Source organism: Alligator mississippiensis, chromosome 8, assembly GCF_030867095.1.
Source record: "Alligator mississippiensis isolate rAllMis1 chromosome 8, rAllMis1, whole genome shotgun sequence".
Classification (NCBI taxonomy): Eukaryota; Metazoa; Chordata; order Crocodylia; family Alligatoridae; genus Alligator; species Alligator mississippiensis.
Window position 1 is genome coordinate 12,944,270 of NC_081831.1, and position 18,626 is coordinate 12,962,895.

The window sequence follows — 18,626 nt, forward strand, 5'->3', positions numbered from 1 at the left end:
TGGCAATTTATAGGATTCTCTGTACCAGGCCCCAGATGTTTGAACAGGCAAGATTGGCACCAGTCTCTTAAATGAGAAAACCAACCTCTTATACTAGAGAGCCTTACTGAATATGTTCTAGTTGATATCCACATTTTATAGGGTGCTAAAACACCCTTTAACACCTCAGCCTGACCATCTTCAAGTCAGTTTGCAACTTCGATGAAATGCAAGCTTTTCTTTTGGGCCTTGAATGTAAAGAGGGTGGTGCAAGGAGCAGCTGTTTTTCTGTAGCACTTCTGGATTTCCCCTCCTGATGATATAGAAAGCTGCCAGCTAAACAAGCAGCTGTTTGTCCCTAGATAGATTGCAGTGGTGTGGCTGGCAGATTGTCTCGAAAATGAATGTGTTGTGTTGACCACGGAGATGGAGGCAGAGCTCTCCCACGCAGCAGTGCAGAGCTCAAGGTTGTGAAAGCAATGCCGTTCTGAGACATCCTGGTTGCCATCTGCCCTTGTTGACTTTGAGGGGAGCATTTCCTCTTAGATCCTTATTATTAAGTGCTGTTCCACAGAGCTGTTTCACTTGCTGTGAAAAGAAATGGGTCCAAGTGAAAATTACATCCTGCCCTAAATGTCATCCAGCTGTATAGTTACTAATGCACCTTGACTCCAAACCCAGTTGGTGCACAGTGCCACTCGTCCTGACTGATTTGTGCTCTGTTCATACCTCATTTACAATGTCGTGTATGTTTTTGGTGCCTTAGTTATATAGAAAGACAAGATTCTTATCCCAAGGGTTTAAAAAACTTCCCTTCACTTTCATTGAGTTGGGAGTATTCTAGTGCCAAATGCTCAGGAAAGAACTTCTTCCGTCTCTTGTCAGTGCCAAGACCTGGGTTTCCTGTTTTCCTTTACCACCCAAAAAGGTGGTAATCCCACTGTACTATAGTTGTGTACCCCAATGTCTGTCTGGGAATCTGATCCAGTGCAAACCAGGCACTTTGAATTGTTTTTCTCTGTTTTGTACATTGAAGCCAGTGGGCTGCCTGCCCAGAGGAAGCCCTAGTTGCATTAGGGAGAGTTGCCTGCAGGTCTGTGCCTCTTTTGAAAAATTCACTTACCTACATGGGAAAGTTGTTGTGAAACAGGTTGGCTCTGAGTTTGCAGTGCGCTAGTGTCTCCATGCTGAGTCCCCATATAGATGCTGTATTTTGCTGTTGTGCAGTTTGGGTTAGCCTGCTTCAGAAGTGGATCTATCCTTTTGTGTGTTAAATTAATGGACTTCCAGAGCAGAATAAGTGTGTCCGTGCAAAGGGTTAGCGCACACTGCATTAGCTGTTTCAGACTCTGTGCTGGCTGCTTCTGGAGCTGCTGGTAGGACATGAGCTTTAGTCTCTGTCCTTTCTTCCTCTATTACCGTATGCAAAATACTGGCATTCTGCTTCCCCATCACTCAAGTATAAGGATGCTTTTTGCCAGCCTGCAAGGTGTTGAAGATTACTGAATGGGCTTTTTAAAAAGTGTCATAGAAGGACTAAGAGTCAGTCCCTCGCATCAATGCAGAGTATTTAGGGGTCTTGAAACAGGAGGCTATGACTTAATGAAAACCTGTTTGATGCCTCCAGCTTGTTGATCACGGAGCGGTGGGCACGTGTCGCTCGGCAGTCAGCAAAATTGACATCCTGTGAGCAGAGTGTGGCTACAGTTCCTTCACACAGCACCTTCACTTCACTTCACAGTGTGTATCTAAGGTTTCTGGTATCTTAGCTGCTCCCTGAGAATGTGGCGGTCAGAACTAGCTAGTAGAGCAACCGCAGATCCAAAGAATCTGGAGGAGATCCCCGTTAAGTCAGTGTAGATGAGCTATATGATGTGGTCAATTTAATATAAACGGGACAGAAGCACAATTAGTCCGAGACCTTTTATTGAACCACTGTTATATTTGGGAGACATGTTAGACACACTTTTTTGTATACAAAACACCCTTCCTCAGGGCAAGGGGAAAAGTACTTAGGGCTTATCAGTCAGAACAATTTTGTTTCCTCTTATGTTAATTGATCCCTTTAAAGGGAAGTGGACAGTCAAGCTGTGGAGCAAAGAAGTTATCAGTAGTTACAGACAAGGTAAAAAAATTGCTGCAGATAAACAAAATTAGGTAAAAGGATAAGACCACGTAGGAGGTAAGAGGTAAATTCCTACCTGTGGAATTTGGGGAGAGTATCAGAGAGCAGGCAAGTAATAATGAGCCATGAGTCCATTGTCTGTGTTAAATCCATGGTTTTCAGTGCCCAGTAAAGTTTTAGGTGGTTTTGGTGCCAAGTCTGTCTTCTGAGGGTATTGCATACTTTTTCTTTGAGGAAGAGGACTGTAAGATCAGAGCTGGAGAGGTGGTTCTCTGAAAGGGTTCAGCCGCTGGTGTTACTTTTCTTTATCATTCTTAGAGCTCATTTTCGTTTGTAGTGTTTTTTTAGCTTCGTCCACATAGTACGTTTGATCAGGAATATCACTTTTTGTGAAAGGGTCCTTGGATGCTGATGGTTCTGGTTTTGAATGGTTCCGTGTTGATCATGCTGATGGTAAAGATCAGCATGGCAGGCTTTTCCCCAAAAGATCAGCGGTGGCAGGCTTTTCTTTTGGTATTTAGAAAGGTTTTTATTTCACTTTACGGCCTGCTCAGTGGAGGGCAAGACTATCTTCATTGCGCACAGAGATGGAGTGCAAACAAAAATAAAGGAACTTCTCCCACAAAAGGGGGGACCCTTTCTTTCAGGGTGGATTTGATTTAAATAAAATTGATTTAAATCACTGGTCAGGAAGCCTCGATTTAATCACTGTTTAGGTAACCGGGTCTTTTATCTCTCACTCCATATACTGCTGTTAACAAGGATGTTATCTCTGGATTCACAAACCAACGGTTTGAGAACTGAAACCAAGTATTGCAGAGATGCTTCATGGGATCTTCTAGACTGAGCATGGATTCCCATTGCGTAGAGTGACTTTCTTTAATCTTTACTTAATCTATAGAGGAGCCTCTGGGAACCCCATAAGATTGAGCCCGTAATATAGTCCATGGCCTGTTATGATCTATTTATAAAACTTTTTTTAAAATGTTACATGAATATACTGTCTGAAATAGGATATAGTTATAATCTCTATTCCATGATGATATATTTTAGCTCTAACATGTAAAATTAAAACTGTATATAGGTTTGGTTTTTTTTTAAAGCATCTTTAAAAAAAATACAATTAAATTAAAAAATCAGGTTTGTTGTTTTTTTTTTAATAATTGATTTTTATCCACCCTGCTTTCATTGTGGTTTTTGGAAGTCCATACAACATACTAACCCTACCTTAAAGCTGTGCGGGCCGGGCCCCGATCCTGCCCTTGTCACCATGGGCGGCGGTGGTTCCGATCCCATTCTGGCCGCCATGGGCTAGCCGGGGGCAAACCGGGGTCGAACCGGACCCGTCTTCGGTGCACGCGGGCTGTGGCCAGCAGCCCGGGCACGCAGGGTGGGAGAAACCGCAGGGTGGTTTAGCGCACGCGAGTTAGAATTAGTCACGGAGGCGTAATGGTTGATTGAAAAGATTGTTTACTTACACCCAAAGATGGTATTGGTGTAGGCTGGACAGGTTTCCAGGCACAGCTCCCGCTTGAACCCTCGTTGGATGACTCTGACAAATCGATTACTCCCATGGAGTTTGCTAGCTCCGCGGGTCTGGTTAAGTTGTATTCGAAAAGTTTCCCCGGAGCTATTTAGGCTCCGCGGGTCCAATAAGTTTTCCCCGGAGTTTGCTAGGCTCCGCGGGTCCGAAGTTACAGGAAAGGGATACGTCTAGGATTGCGATCGGCGACGGGGAGAGGCGAGAAGTGAAAGCTCCGTAGGCTCGGTTCTATTGCCTCTCTTGCCTGCTTAGGGGAGGCGCGCCGGGTCCGCGAGGGTCTGCAGCGCTTGGAGATCTTCACACGGAATCTCTCGACCTCCCTCCTCCAGCTTGGACGGAAGCTACCCAAGCCTTATGTACGGCTAGCAAGCCAATTGCTAGCTGCCACGTGTGCCTATATTAGGAATGGGCCAATAACGTGGCACGGACCCTAATACAAACGGCGGGAACTTCTTTACAACGTGTATCACTACGATGCAAGAAAGAGGTGCACACTGCAAAGAAGCTACAATTCGGCGGGAAATCCCCTGTTGCACCAGAGCTCTCTCTAGCAGCAGAGAACTCCACCGTGCAAAGAAAGCGACAAATTGGCGGGAAATAATATAGCAGTGCCGAAGCACACACACAAACAAAAAATCACAACTTTGGGTTGTGACAAAAGCTACTTTTATTGGTGACATTTTAGACATTTCTAAAACTTGAGTAATCCCATACATGGCAAGAATGGCACTAGATGACTTGCAAGAGACCTGCAGATGGAGTTATGAAAACGTAACTTCAGAATTACGTAGTGAATGTCCCAAGTCAGATGCTGAATGCTCCTCTTAGTCTAGGTATTAGCTTAAGAGCCTTGAAATAAGAGTTGCCTGGTTAAGGCAGTTACTCAGAACTTTTCTAAAAGTTGAATTTCTGACATTTTCCTTTTGTCACTTTAGTATTTCCTTTCTAAGCAATTTATTCCAGGGCGTATTTTTTTTCTTTATTCTGTGTAATGAAACAAGAGATTAGATAAGGCTGAAGACCAGAAGGCAATCGCTAAAGAAGTCCTCCCTCCTCCTCCTAGATTTTTCCCCTGAATAAGAGACCTGCAGAGTCTTAACTCTGTAAGACATGGAGCAAAACCAGCTTTTTTCATCCCCTTCCCCAAAAGATGCTAAGATTTTAAATTACACTAGAATACTTCTGTAGCTAGATCTCTTCAGTTGTGGAATAATGTTCCAGGAGAAACAGTGGACATGGTTTTTCTTGAAACTTGTAATATGATATAGGGTAGCAATTATGAACCAGGATGCTACAAGGCCCCTTTTAGGGTGCTACACAATATTAGCACTATTATGTATTCAAACACCTACACATGATTCATAAGATAAATACAGATATTTCAAATAGGAATCCCTACTGTCAAAAAAAATTCTGCTCTCTTGTGATCTTTCTTGGTTGTTTACAACAAAGGATTGGTGTGTTATTTTTCAGTAGTCAATCAATGATTGAAAGCTAAGAGCAGGCATTTTCCAAGGGATGCCCTTATTTTAATAAAGATGAGAACCACTGCTCTAGTGAGTTTGGCATAGCCTGGAGGGGATGAACATGACCTGCTAGTTCTCTTCTACACCTGTAATTATATGAACTTTTCTTACACTTGTGTTCACAGGCTAGCCTACAGTATTCACACTGATTGTGTAAAACTGCATATTTAGAATTTGCTCTCCCAGCAATCCTGCTAGACCGAAAAGGAGTCTTCCACTTTACAGATGGAAGCTGAAGTGAATTGCCCATCGTGCGCACACAACTTCCATCATCTGAGGCCTATTCAGTGCTTTAACCTAAAGCCGAAGTTTCTCCACTTGGCAGATACTTAACGTAATATGGATGGAAATGTCATGCACACTCCCATTTTAAGCATCTACTTTTGATTCTCTTGGCTACACTGCTGTTATTTTCAAAGGCTCTAAATGTCCCGGGAAAAAGTCTATACTGACATATAAAAGCTTGCGTGTGGGCACATTAGTTATGCATAGGAAAACTGGAACAGTTGGACACAGCCGTTCAGTCCGCTTCTGTTCGACACAAAAGGCTGGCTGGTTCCTAGCCAGCTGGCTAACAAAACAAAATGTGTTTCTTCGTGTACCTCAGTTTTTTTAACATAGCCTCAGTCTTGTGTTTCCGTGACCCCGGTGTTCTCAAAAGGCTGTAAAAATTGCCACACTGCAGCAAGCCCTACAAAAGGAATGTGTGTCTGATCCCAAAGAAATGGGAGCCTTGTGGGAATCTGTGATTTTTACGATGCCAGCCTGACTTTGGCACAGCACATTCCCAAACTAGCTTTGTAGCCTCCCTCTTTTTCCTCTTCACCCCATAGAAAAAGCCCGTGCTTTGCCCACCTGATTGGAAACGGAGTATGGTGGGGAAAGCTGGGTTGCCAAGCAGCAAAGAAGGAGCATTGTGTTCGGTTCAGGTTCAATGAATAGCCTCAGTGTTCAGAGGAGCTGAGGAATTTTGGATGCCGAGTTCAGTGAGTCAAAAAAGTCTTTTTTTTGGGGGGGGGGGGGGGGGGTTGCTGCTGTTGCTGCTTCAGACCTCTTATTTAGGGTCAACTTAAGAACTGGTGGTTTTCCTGAGTGTGGGGTTTTTTTTAGAATGCTCTATAATCCTGAGACCATCTTTCCCCCCCCCCAACACACACACACACACACACACACACACACTCTCTCTCTCTCTCTCTCTCAACCCCCATAAGCCCCTTTCCTTTCTAGAAATATGTAGTACCAAATTCTGCTGTTGCACCTGCATAAGTGAAGCACCTGCAGCATATGCCAGTAAGTGGGATGTAAGCAAGGACACGTTGGCTTAGGGTCTTCTCTCCATCTTCTGTTTAGTAATGTTCATAAATCAGCAGCATTTGCTCTTGTGGTAGCTCTTGCTTTCCATGTTGGTACTTGGATGTGATGCAGCTGATCTCTGAATCAAGATAGTAAACTGGGGGTGCTTTGGAACGTAGGTCTCTTGTATCGCAGCGCAAACTCTGCTGCTAAAATGTGCAGTGAGCACTATGCTCAGATTTGTCACAAAGTTAATAGTTGAGCGATTATTCTTCACCAGATTACTCCCTGTACCACTCTTCCATACTCATCTCTGTGATCTAGACAGCTTTGGGATCTGTCAAATGTTTTGCACAGCATCTTGTTTCCAGTCATTCAGCTTTGTCGTTCAGGATGTTGCAATCCTGTTACAGACTGAATGAAATCAGCCTTCAGGATATATGGGAGGTGCAAACAGTGTGGCCTTGCATAGTTGGCTGTCAAAGTGCTCTGCATCCTTGGATGTAGTGGTGGGGATCCTACTCAGACATTGGGTGACAGTCACTGTCAGTGGCCAGTTACCAGTTTTGAATCTGTGGCCTGATCCCATTGAGTCTAGGCTTTGGTCTTGGTTGTAAGAGATGTTGTGTCACAATTCTCACTGGAGTCTGCAAGCATTTTCAGAGCTTCCAAAAATGATGCTCGTAATTCCTAGGTAGAATTGTAATTATGGCTTTTGAAAGAGAATAGATATGTGTTGGACAGCTTTCTCGAAATCAAATATTGCTATGTATTGGATGTTTTACATCCCAGTCTTCCTTTTATAGTCTAACTGTTCCAGTGTGTGGACATGCAAACAAATGACTGTAGTGTGCAAATCAAAAGCTTATTTTGCTAATTTTTTTCTTTTGTTTTTTTTTTTTTTTTGTGCCCTCAGGAGTTTGCAGAATTAGAGAAGAGAGATCCCCAGGAACTAGTTGGTAAGTTTACACAATTCTGTTTCAAGCACATATATAGACCATTTTCTCTTTCTTCCCCCCTTCTCTGGAGAGCATCTCAGTTTTCTTTGGTTCACCTAATCTCTGGTTTATCATCTGTGCTTTGTTTAATCTCACTAGAATATTTTCAGTGACTTCCTCTGTTGGCCCTCTGTTTGTTTCCCTCGAACTTTGGAAGGGAGATAACGAAGCCTGAAATGTGTGAAAATATTTTTATATGTTCCTGGCATCTCGTGTAGGGAGAACACACGGAATATTTTAAAATTCTTCTGGAAAATAGAAAATACCTGCAGTGACTAAGGCAGCCTGTTTTGGAACCTACATAATACAAAAAGAGGAGGAGAGGTGTTAGAGGCATAATTACTGAAAAGAGATGCCCTCAGACACACCATGGGTAGCTTTATTTTGTTTCAGCTACAGATACATGTATCAACACATGGATTTCATATGCAGTCAACACCTTAATGCAGCAATCCCTATACTTTGTATCATACTTTTCATGTCAGTTTTGCAGTCCTCATTTACAGAAACTTGCAGATCTTAAGTACTCACTTTACCAGGGGCAGGAGGACAGTAGGGGAAAAAATCTGTTTTTACTTGCTGGTCAAGCACTCATTCTTTGAATAAATAGACCGAATATAAACAGTATGGCATGGCACTCCACGTTGCTCTGTGTGTGTGTGTGTGTCTGTTTAAAAAGCATCGTTGTATTTCAATCTCAAGTGCTAAATATCCTCTCTTGTTTTTAAAAAAGGCCTTCTTACTTGCAATTCCTAGTATACCTGAATGGTAGATTACAGTGATGTTGGCATAATTAGTTAATAAAATGGTAAATTGAAGGTTGTAGAGCAAGTTCTTTGGACAGTTCCATTATTTGTCTAGACTTATTATACCTTTGCCTTGGTATCATACCCAGGCGCATATACCTTAAGATCTTAAGCTAGCAGTAGGAAATGGAGAAAGTAAGTACAGGTAGAACTGTGATTTGATAGAGAGAGAGATATAGAGAGAGGGAGAGAGAGGGTTTTTTCACAGCGCTAGATTTTACTTTCTGACTTGTGCCTTTTTAAATGATTCAGACCCCTGATTTTGCCTTGACCAAGCTCTGATGTTGAATAGCTGGGAATGTGAATTCCAGCCTTGGTAAACCTTTGCATTCTGGGAGGGAAGTGCTGCCATTTTTTTTATTCAGCTTAACCAATGCATTTTTCTGAACAGCTCTTCCTCAGGTGCACAGCATCCTAAATGGGATTGAACTGAGAGCAGCAAACTAAATCTGAGGGTGCTTCTCTAGTCCTAGGAAAAGAAGGGAAATTCCTTGCTGAATATTTCAGAACATGCACATAAGAAAATAAGAATGAAGCAGAGTTTGGGGCAGTCACATGGTGAAAATTCATTTCTTGTCCAAGATACGAGACAAGGTAAAATATCCTGACCTACCAGCTCTCTGCAAAGACTACTCCAGACATACAGATAAGTCAGATAAGCCAAAAAGCCAGATAAGTCATCTCTGCCAAAAAAAAAAAAAAAAAGTCTTCTTCCTCTCCCACCCCCCACTTTGCTTTCTTGCTGCGTTTGAACCCAAGGCTTTGGAAACACTCAAAGATGTCGCACCTGTACTTTTTAGTGTAGCACTGTATAGGAGCTCAAAGCAAAATCCGAAGTGTTAAGCAGTGGTTCATTCTTAAGATGTCTGTTAACTCTATGATCTATGCTAATTTTCTTTTCCAGTAGCATCATAAGAAGGGCAGCCAGCATGCGTTCAGTGTTGGGTTGCGTAGGGCCAGATGCATTGTCATACACGATTCTCTGTTGTCTGAGATGAGACCAAGCCTTATCAGCCTGTCAAAGAGACCGGCAGGAGAGTCTCTTCATTCGGAAAAAGGTGGCTTTTGTATTACACCAGTGTGTCTCTTAAAGGTTTAAAGTTCACTTAATGACAGTTTTAAAAACTTCATGATTCACCTGCTCAACCCAAGGATGGTTCATGAGTCATGGGTTTTATCTGCTGAACCCATGACTCATCTGCTGAACTGTACAGTCTGTTGGGACTACAGAAGTGTGTAGGAACTGTGTTGTACCTGCTTGTCTCAACAGAAGACTGCACAGCTTCAGGTTATCTGAGGAGGGAAAAGCTGTTCCTCCACTGTCTAAAATAAGTTCTTTTTCTCACAGTAGCTCTGCCAAACATTAAAGGAAAGAGCTTAGGGTACAATGTAGATCAAGGTGTAACATTTCTTTTTTTTTTTCTTTCTCTTCAGAAAGGATTGAGCCTCAGCATTTTGCCACCTAAATAACTCCTTGTTGCATGGGAGGGGGTGAGCAGTGGGTAGGCTGTTATCTCTACCTTCACTGTAGTGTATGGTGCTGCAATGCCATGGATACCACAAAAGCAAAATCCCACTTTTCTCTTTTATGCTTTGTGGACAAAACTGTGCAAGAGAATTTCCTCTGAAGAAAGGGCCTATCCAGTCCCTTGGTGCTTTAACAAAAAAAAAAAATAACCAAGACACACTAGTCTTTCTCTGCATTCTTCAGCCCACAAAGTGCAGTTAGTTAACTACAGTGGCCTTTCAAAGATGGATGACTCAGATTCTTCCCTGTGTTTCTGCTGCTTGGTGCCAGAAAATCCTAGAAACCCACACGTCAGGCAAGTGGATCTGTTTTGGTTGAAGGAAAGATCATGTTCCCTTTAGGTTTCCTCATTTTTATAAATTTCTATTTACTTACTGCATTTCATTAGCCCCTTTGCTTTTGCAGGTGGGGGCAGGTTTTGGCCTCTTTTGCAGAGAAGTACTTCTGCAGACAGACTGACTAACTGGCACCATGTACTGCCCATAATTGTAAGCGGCTGCTTAAGGTGCAGTGCACAGACATGTTTCAGAGTGAATGGTGCTTTGTTTTATCATGACATCCCACTGTTTGAGGATCAGTGTCTTAGTCATTGTGACTAAAGCCTGAGCAAATGTACTGGCAACTTCCGTTGCATTTTGCTGAACTCCAGGGTGCATGTTCATTGTCTGAAGACTTTGCACTTTTCCCTGTGCAGCAAGCTACTCAAATGTTTTCCAGTCTCTTGGGTTTTCACTCCAGAATAGGAAGTTGACTAACCATTCATCTAGAAGAACTAAACTCCTGCCTGTTTCCACCTCTCCATAGATTTCATAGATTTTTTTAGGGTCAGAAGGGACCTCTGTAGATCACTGAGTCTGACCCTCTGCCCCGCACAGGAAAGAGCGCATCTCAGCATCTTTGAACTGTGGGCAGCTATTTGAATTCTGGAAAGAACTAGCTGTTGAGTAGCTGGTTCTTTGACCACCTCTGTTTATCCCTTCATAGACTTCATAGACATTCGGGCTGGAAGGGACCCTAGAAGATCATCGAGTCCAGCCCCCTGCCCCATGGGCAGGAAGTCAGCGGGGATCATAGGATCCCAGCAAGATAAGCATCCAAATGTGTCTTGAAGGTGTTCTAAGTGGGTGCTTGAACCGCCTCTGGCGGCAGTCTATTCCAGACCTTGGGAGCTCGGACAGTAAAGAAGTTCTTCCTTATGTCCAGCCTGAAACGGTTGTGGTGGAGTTTGTGACCGTTTGGTCTTGTCATCCTTTGGGGCACTCTGGTGAACAGACGTTCGTTCCCCCAGATCCTTGAGAGACCCCACTGGTGACCACACACCAAGACGATTGGCTTCTGTCAACCACCACCCTCTGGGTCCACCAATCTCTTCCCCCTTGTCCAGGTGATAGGTCACCTGGTTGTAAAAGGAAATGAGATTGGTCAAGCAAGACCTGCCCACAACAAACCCGTGCTGGCTATCACTCAGGATGTTGCTGCCAGCCAGTCTGTTAAGAATGGCTTCTTTGATAATCTTTTCCAAGACCTTCCCCAGAATAGAGGTTAGGCTGATGGGCTTGTAGTTTGCAGGATCCACTTTCCTCACTTTCTTGAAGATAGGCATGACATTGGCCTTCTTCCAATCTTTGGGCACTTCACCAGTGCACTGGGAGTTCTCAAAGATCCATGCCAGGGGCTGGGCTATGATGCTTGCCAGCTCCTTGAGTACCCTTGGGTGTAAACCATCAGGGCTGGTTGACTTGAAGGTGTCCAGCCTGTCAGGGTGTTCCTTCACGAGGTCAGCTTTGATGGAGGACAAGAAATCTCCCTCATCCGGGCCTCCCTGACCCACAGTGGGCAGGGGCATCCCATGGGACTGGTGAAAAACTGACGCAAAGTACCCATTAAGCAAGTTTGCTTTTTCCTGGGCATCGGTTGTCAGCTGTCCCATCTGGTTTAGCAGGGGTCCAGTGTTGCCCTTGCTTTTCCTCCTGCTCCCCGCATATCTAAAAAAGAACTTTTTATTGTCCTTGATATTTGTAGCCAGTTGAAGTTCCATCGCAGCCTTGGCTTTCCTGGTTTGCTCCCTGCAGGTCTGGACCAGAGCAGAGCATTCCTCCTTGGTGGCGGTTCCAGTTCTCCGTCCTTTGTAGGTCTTCCTTTTAAGACGCAGGAGGTCCACCGGTTCCCTGGAGAGCCAAGGGGGCTGGTGTGCCCTTTTACTGCCTTTCCTGCAAGATGGGATGGACTTTGCTTGTGCATTTAGGATTGCTTCCTTGAGGAGCAACCACTTGTCCTGAACTCCCCTCCCCTTTGGGTTGTGACCCTTTAGGGCCTCAATGGCAAGCCTCCTGAGCTTGTCAAAGTCAGCTTTCCTGAAGTCGAGGACTTCTGTATTACTGAGTGACTTGTCAGCTTTACAGCAGATGGTGAAGGTGATCAGCTCGTGGTCACTGTCACCCAGCTTCCCTTCAGTCATTAGGTTGCTGATTAGGTCGTCCCCAGTTGCCAATATGAGTTTGAGCAGCGTCTTGCCTCTTGTTGGCCCGTAGACTTCCTACGTCAGGTAGAGGTCATCCACGCACGAGAGAAAGTTTTGCGACTGCTCGGATTTGGCCGAGCGCTCCTCCCACAAGATGTCACGGGAGACTTTAACTACCCAGACAATCATGCACCAGGAGCACACGGCCTCAGCTAATTCCCTGGCGAACTCCTGGTCAAGGTCTTGACCCTGGGAAGGGGGTCTGTAGTAGACTCCCAGCATAGTGTCCCCTGTGCCATGTTTCCCACGCATTTTAACCCATAGGGTCTCAAGTCGCCCACTGTGAGTGCCAGTGTCAGCTTGCAGGCACATGTAGCTTTCCTTGACATACAGAGTTACACGTCCGCCCCTTTTGTCCACTCGATCTCTCCTGTACAGGGTATAGCCATGTCTACCCATGGTCCAGTCATGGGTGGAGTCCCACCAGGTTTCCGTTATCCCTATGACATCGTAATTATTTGTGTTAAGCAAAGCTCCAGACAAGTTCCTCCTGTTTATTCCCCAAGCTCCTGGCATTTGTCTATAGGTACGCAAGTGTCCCCTTGGGGGCCCTTGCCCTGCCTACAGATTGTTCCAGGGCTGGAGCAGGAGTGGGATCCCTTAAGTGCCTTGGCCCTGCTGGCTTTGCAAGGGTTGCTCAGCGAGCCAGCAGTGGCAGTAGTCCCTCCATCCCCCGGCAGGCTTAGTTTAAAACCTGGTGGAGCAGGTCAGCCAGTCTGGCTGAGAAGAGCCTCCTCCCCAATGGAGAGAGGTGAAGGCCGTCTCTTCCCAGCAGCTCGCTGCCTCTCTCACCAAAGAGCAGGCTGTGGTCATGAAAGCCGAAGCCTTCCTGATGACACCAATGCCGTAGTCTTTTGTTTACTACCTGGATCCTCCTCTCCCTCCTCACCACATAGCCTGAGACAGGGAGGATTGATGAAAACACCACCTGCGCCCACAGGCCCTTAAGCCCCGCTCCCAAATCCCTGTAGCGCCTTATGACCCAGCTGGGAGCGCTCCGAGCCGTGTTGTTGGCGCCCACATGGATAAGGAGCCATGGGATAGTGGTCAGTGGGCTGGAGGAGTTTAGGGATCTTCTCAATGTCTCAGATACAGGCTCCTGGGAAGCAACAAACTTCCCGGACCGAGGGGTCGGGGCGGCAGATTTCCCCCTCAGTCCCCTTCAGGATGGAGTCTCCCACAACAAACACTTTGCATTTTGTCTTGGGGAGAGCGGGGGCAGTAGTTACAGTTGAGCCTGTGTTGCCTGCGGGAGCTGGCAGCTCAGCAGGCTCTGCTGGGGCTGCAAGAGGTTCGTACCTGTTGTTAAGCTCCGGCAGGGCAGAGGCCTTGGTGCAACGGGCCTTAGGGCCCTTGACCACCTTGGTCCAACCCCTGGGCTGGACAGAATGGGAGGTCCCCGGGTCCTCCCTTGTCCTGGAGGAAAACCGCAGTCTACTGTCTGTCTCCCAGGGGAGAAGGAGTAGTAGTAGTAGAAGGGCAGTAGGAGTCTATCTCCTGTTCACAGTCTCTGATGACGCGCAGTCTCTGGACTGTGGCCTGGAGCTCCTCCAGCTGGCGCGCCAGAGACCCCGGTAGGGAGCAGACCCCACAAGGGGAGGTAGCCATGCTCCAGGGCCCCAGAGCCTGAAAAAGGGACAGGCAGCCCCCGCAGCCGAGAGCCAGGGGCTCCATCTGTGTGGAGCCTAGAACCATGGACTCTGTCTGGGTGGCCGTCTCTGAGGTGCCAGAGTGGGGGCCGCAGGCCCCAAGGGGACCCTCGGGGTGCGGCGCATGCCAATCTGCATCACGCCACTGGTGGGCTGACTGTGACTGTGACTGTCTACCCTGGGGGGCTCACGGGCAGGGACTCGGGCCCTCCCACTCACCCTCCTGCGCAAACTCCCGCGCTAACTCCCATACCGGGCCTAGGAACACACCTGTTTGACAGCCTGTTTGCGAGGTGGTCGCGTGGTTCCCTGGGGGGCTGGGCCAAGTAGGAGCCGGGGGGTGGGGGGGTGTGACCCTCCTCGACCCACTTAGCCCACTGGGGTCCTGGGATCTCGCTGGGGGTCCCTGGGCTCACGGGGGCACAGCAGGCCTACACCCATGCATCTCGCACTGGAGCCAGGACAGGTCAAAGGATCCCAGCAAAATAAGCATCCAGGTGTTTCTCAAATGAGTCCAGAGTAGGTGCCTGCACCACTTCTGCAGGGAGTCTCTTCCAGGTCTTGGGGGCTTGGACAGTAAAGAAATGTTTTCTTATGTCCAGCCTAAAATGGTCTTGACGGAGTTTGTGACAGTTGGTCATTATTTTTCCTTGGGGCGCTTTGGTGAACAGACGTTCTCCCAGGTCCTGATGTACACCCCTTATGTACTTACAAGCAGCCACCAGGTCCCCCCTGAGCCTGTGCTTTTCCAGGCTGAAGAGTCCCATGGCTCTCAGCCTCTCTTCATGAGGCCTATTCTCTTGCCCTCTGAACATACGTGTGGTTGTCTTCTGGACTCTCTCAAGCTTCTCAACATCCTTCTTGAATTGTGAAGCCCAGACTTGGATGCAGTACTCCAGCTGCAGCCTCACCAAGGCCGAGTACAGTGGGAGGATGACATCCGGAGATATACTTGAGAAGCATCTCTGGATGCAAGCCAGGGTTTTGTTTGCTTTACCAGCTGCGACATCACATTGGTGGTTCATGTTCATCTTGTGGTCAATCATGACCCTCAAGTCTCTTTCAGCAGTGGTGCTAGCAAGCGTAGCGCTGCCAAGCCTATAAGTATGCTGCAGGGTTTTTTTCCTTGAGGTGTGGAGTATCTTACATTTATCGGTATTGAAGATCATCAGGTTTGTATCTGCCCACTTACTAAGTTTATCGAAGTTGGCCTGGATCACTAGCCTGTCCTCAGGTCTGGACGCTAGGCCCCAAAGTTTAGTGTCATTGGCGAACTTAGCCAGTGCGTTTCTGACACCAGTGTCCATATTGTTGATAAAGATGTTAAAGAGAACCGGTCCAAAGACAGAGCCTTGGGGGACGCCACTGGTCAGAGCACCATAATGACTTGCTACCATTGACCACTACTCTCTGGGTCTGACCTCAGAGCCAGTTTCTCAGCCATCAAACTGTGACGTAGCCGAGGCCACAGCTGGCCAATTTTTCCATAAGGAGGTCATGGGATATCAGATCAAAGGTTTTTTTAAAGTCCAGATAGATGACGTCAATCTCTTCTCCCTTGTCTAGGTGATTGGTCAGGCAAGACCTACCTGCGACAAACCCGTACTGGCTATCCCTCAGGATGTTGCCCTCAGCCAGCTTATCCAGAAGGGTCTCCTTGATAATTTTCTCCAGAATCTTACTGGGGATTGAGGTCAAGCTGATTGGCCTGTAATTCCCGGGATCTACTTTCCACCCTTTCTTGAAGATGTATACCACATTGGCCTTTTCCAGTCTTCAGGTACTTCACCTGAGCGCCATGAGTTTTCAAATATTTTTGCCAATGGTTGGGCTATGACACCTACCAGCTCCTTGAGTACTCTAGGGTGTAATCTGTCAGGACCAGCTGACTTGAAGGTGTCCAGCCTCTCAAGGTGATCCTTTACTAGATCAACACAAATGCTGGATATAAATACTCCCTTACCCTGGCTGTCCCACGTCTTGCTAGGCAGGGCGGTCCCATTGAACTGATGAAAGACCGACGCAAAGTACCCGTTAAGCAGGTTGGCCTTTTCCTGGGTGTTGGTTACCAGCTGTCCCGTTTGATTCAGCAGGTGTCTAATGTAACCCTTGCTTCTTTTCCGACTCCCTACATATCTGAAAAAGGACTTTTTGTTATCCTTGATATGTGAAGCCAAATGGAGCTTGGTTGTAGCCTTGGCTTTCCTGATCTGCTCCCTGCAGGTATGCTGAGTACTCCTCGGTGGTAATTCCATCCTTCCATCCTTCATAAGTCTCTCTTTTGAGGCGGAGGAGGTCCTCAAGTTCCCTGCTGACCCATGGGGGTTGCTGTGTCCTTTTGCTACCCTTCCTCTGAGATGGGATGGCCATCCCTTGTACTGTCAGGCTCCCTTGAGGAGCAACCACTCTTCTTGGACTCCTCTTCCTGTCAAGTCATGGTCTCTTAGGGCCTCAACAAAGAGCCTCTTGAGCTTGTCAAAGTCAGCTTTCCTGAAGTCGAGGACTTCTTTATTGCTGACTGACTTGCCAGCTTTGCGATGAATAATAAAGGTGATCAGCTCGTGGTCTCTGTCACACAGCTTTCCATCGATTCTTAGGTCACTGACTAGGTCATCCCCTTTGGCCAGTACCAGGTCCAGCAACGCTTTACCTCTTGTCAGCCCATAGACTTCTTGAGTTCAGGTAGAGCTTGTCCACACGCATGAGGAAGCTTTGCGACCAATTGGATTTGGCCGAGTGCTCTTCCCATGAGATGTCCAGGTAGTTAAAGTCTCCCATGGCAACCATGGACCGAGAGCATGCAGCCTCAGCCAGTTCCCTGGTGAATTCCTGGTCCAGCTCTTGTTTCTGGTTAGGAGGTCTGTAGTAGACTCCTACCATGATATCCCCTGTGCCACGTTCCCCATGTATTTTAACCCAGAGAGACTCCAGTTGTCCTTCCTGGGTGCCAATGTCAATTCCAGGGACGTGTGGGTGTCCTTGACATAGCTACACCCCCAGCCCTTTTATCTGTACAATCTCGCCTGTACAGGGTATAGTCATCTGTACCTGTGGCCCAGTCATAGGTGGAGTCCCACCAAGTCTCCATTATCCCTATGAGGTCATAGTCATTCTTGTTTAGCAGGAAGACAAGCTTCTCCTGTTTATTCCCCAAGCTCCTGGCATTGGTGTACAGGCAGGTAAGTGTCCCATTGGGTGCCCCTGCCTTCCCTACAGATCAGTCTGGGGCTAGGGTAGGGGTGGGTTCGCTTAAGTGCCTTAGCCTGCTGGATTTACAAAGGTTGCCCAGTGGGCTTGCAGTGACGGTAATCTTTCCCCTCCTCCGGTGGACTTAGTTAAAGCCCAGTGGAGCAGGTCAGTCGGTCTGGCTGAGAAGAGCCTCCTCGCCAACGGAGTGAGGTGGAGGCCGTCTCTCCCCATCAAACCACTGCCTCTCTCACCAAAGAGCTGACTGTGATCATGGAAGCCAAAGCCTTCATGATAACACCAGCACCACAGTCTTTGGTTGACTACCTCGACCTGTCTCTCCCTCCTCAGCCTACGACCCACAACCGGGAGGAGTGAGGAAAAGACCACCTGTGTCCCTAAGCTCTGCTCCCAGAGCCCTGTAGTCTCTCATGACCTGACTGGGATTGCTCTGAGCTGCGTTGTTCGTGCCCACGTGGATAAAGGAGCATAGGGTAGTGGTCGGAGGGCTGGATAATCTTTGGGATCCTCTCTGCTATGTCCCGGATGCAGACCCCCAGGAAGTAGCAGATCTCCCAGGCTAGGAGGTCAGAGCAGCAGATTGTCCCCTCAGTCCCCCTCAGGAGGCAGTCTGCCATGACGACCACTCTGTGTTTCAACTTAAGGAGAGTAGGGGTAGGTGATCCTCCCGTGTCTGCAGGAGCTGGCATCTCTGCCGGCCCTACTGGGGCTGCAAGAGGTTCGTACCTCCAGAGGGGAGGGGACCTTGGTGCAGCGGGCCTTGGGGCCCTTGACCACCTTGGTCCAACCCTCTGGCTGGACAGTATGGGAGATCCCCGAGTCCTCCCTTTTCCTGGAAGGTGACCTTGATCTACCCTCCACCTCCAAGGGGTGAAGGGCCTGGCGATAGGAGTCTGTCTCCTCCTTGCCATCTCTAATGACACACAGTCTCTGGACTGTGGCCTGGAGCTCCTCTATCTGGCACCCCAGAGACTCCAAAGCGGAGCAAACCTTGCAAGGGGAGGTGGCCATACTCCTGGTCCCAGGAGCCTGGAAATGTGCCAGGCAGCCCCTGCAGCTGAAAGCCAGAGGCTCCATTTGCGTGGAGCCTGGAACCAGCGGCTCCATCTGGGTGGAGGCCCCTGAGATGCCGGGGGGGCACAGACGCCGAGGGGACCCTTGGGGTGCAGCATGCACCCATCCACATTGTGCCACTGGTAGGTCAGCTGCTGACAGCTACTGATGGGACTAGCTTCCCTAGGGCTCACTGGCAGGGCCTCAGGCCCTCCTGCTCACCCTCCTATGTGAACTCCCACGCTAACTCACGCGCCGGGCCCAGCAGTACGCCTGTTTGCACGACCTGTTTGCGAGACTGGTTGCATGGCTCCCTAGTGGATGGGGTGGGGTGGGGTGAGACCCTCCCTGGCTCCACTCAGCTGCCCTGCAGCTGGGCTATGTCCTTCCCACCACGG

General features: G+C 47.6%; 1 protein-coding gene across 3 annotated transcripts in view; it reads left to right on the forward strand.

Moving 5' to 3' along the window:
* The window catches only part of SAP30BP (SAP30 binding protein), a 54,139-nt gene that overhangs the window by 21,654 nt on the left and 13,859 nt on the right, over positions 1-18,626 (forward strand). For all 3 annotated transcript variants that reach the window (XM_014601987.3, XM_006269245.4, XM_014601989.3), the window contains one exon: positions 7,383-7,425. In XM_014601987.3, the coding sequence (XP_014457473.1) occupies positions 7,383-7,425 (43 nt within the window). The remainder of the gene's footprint in view (positions 1-7,382; positions 7,426-18,626) is intronic.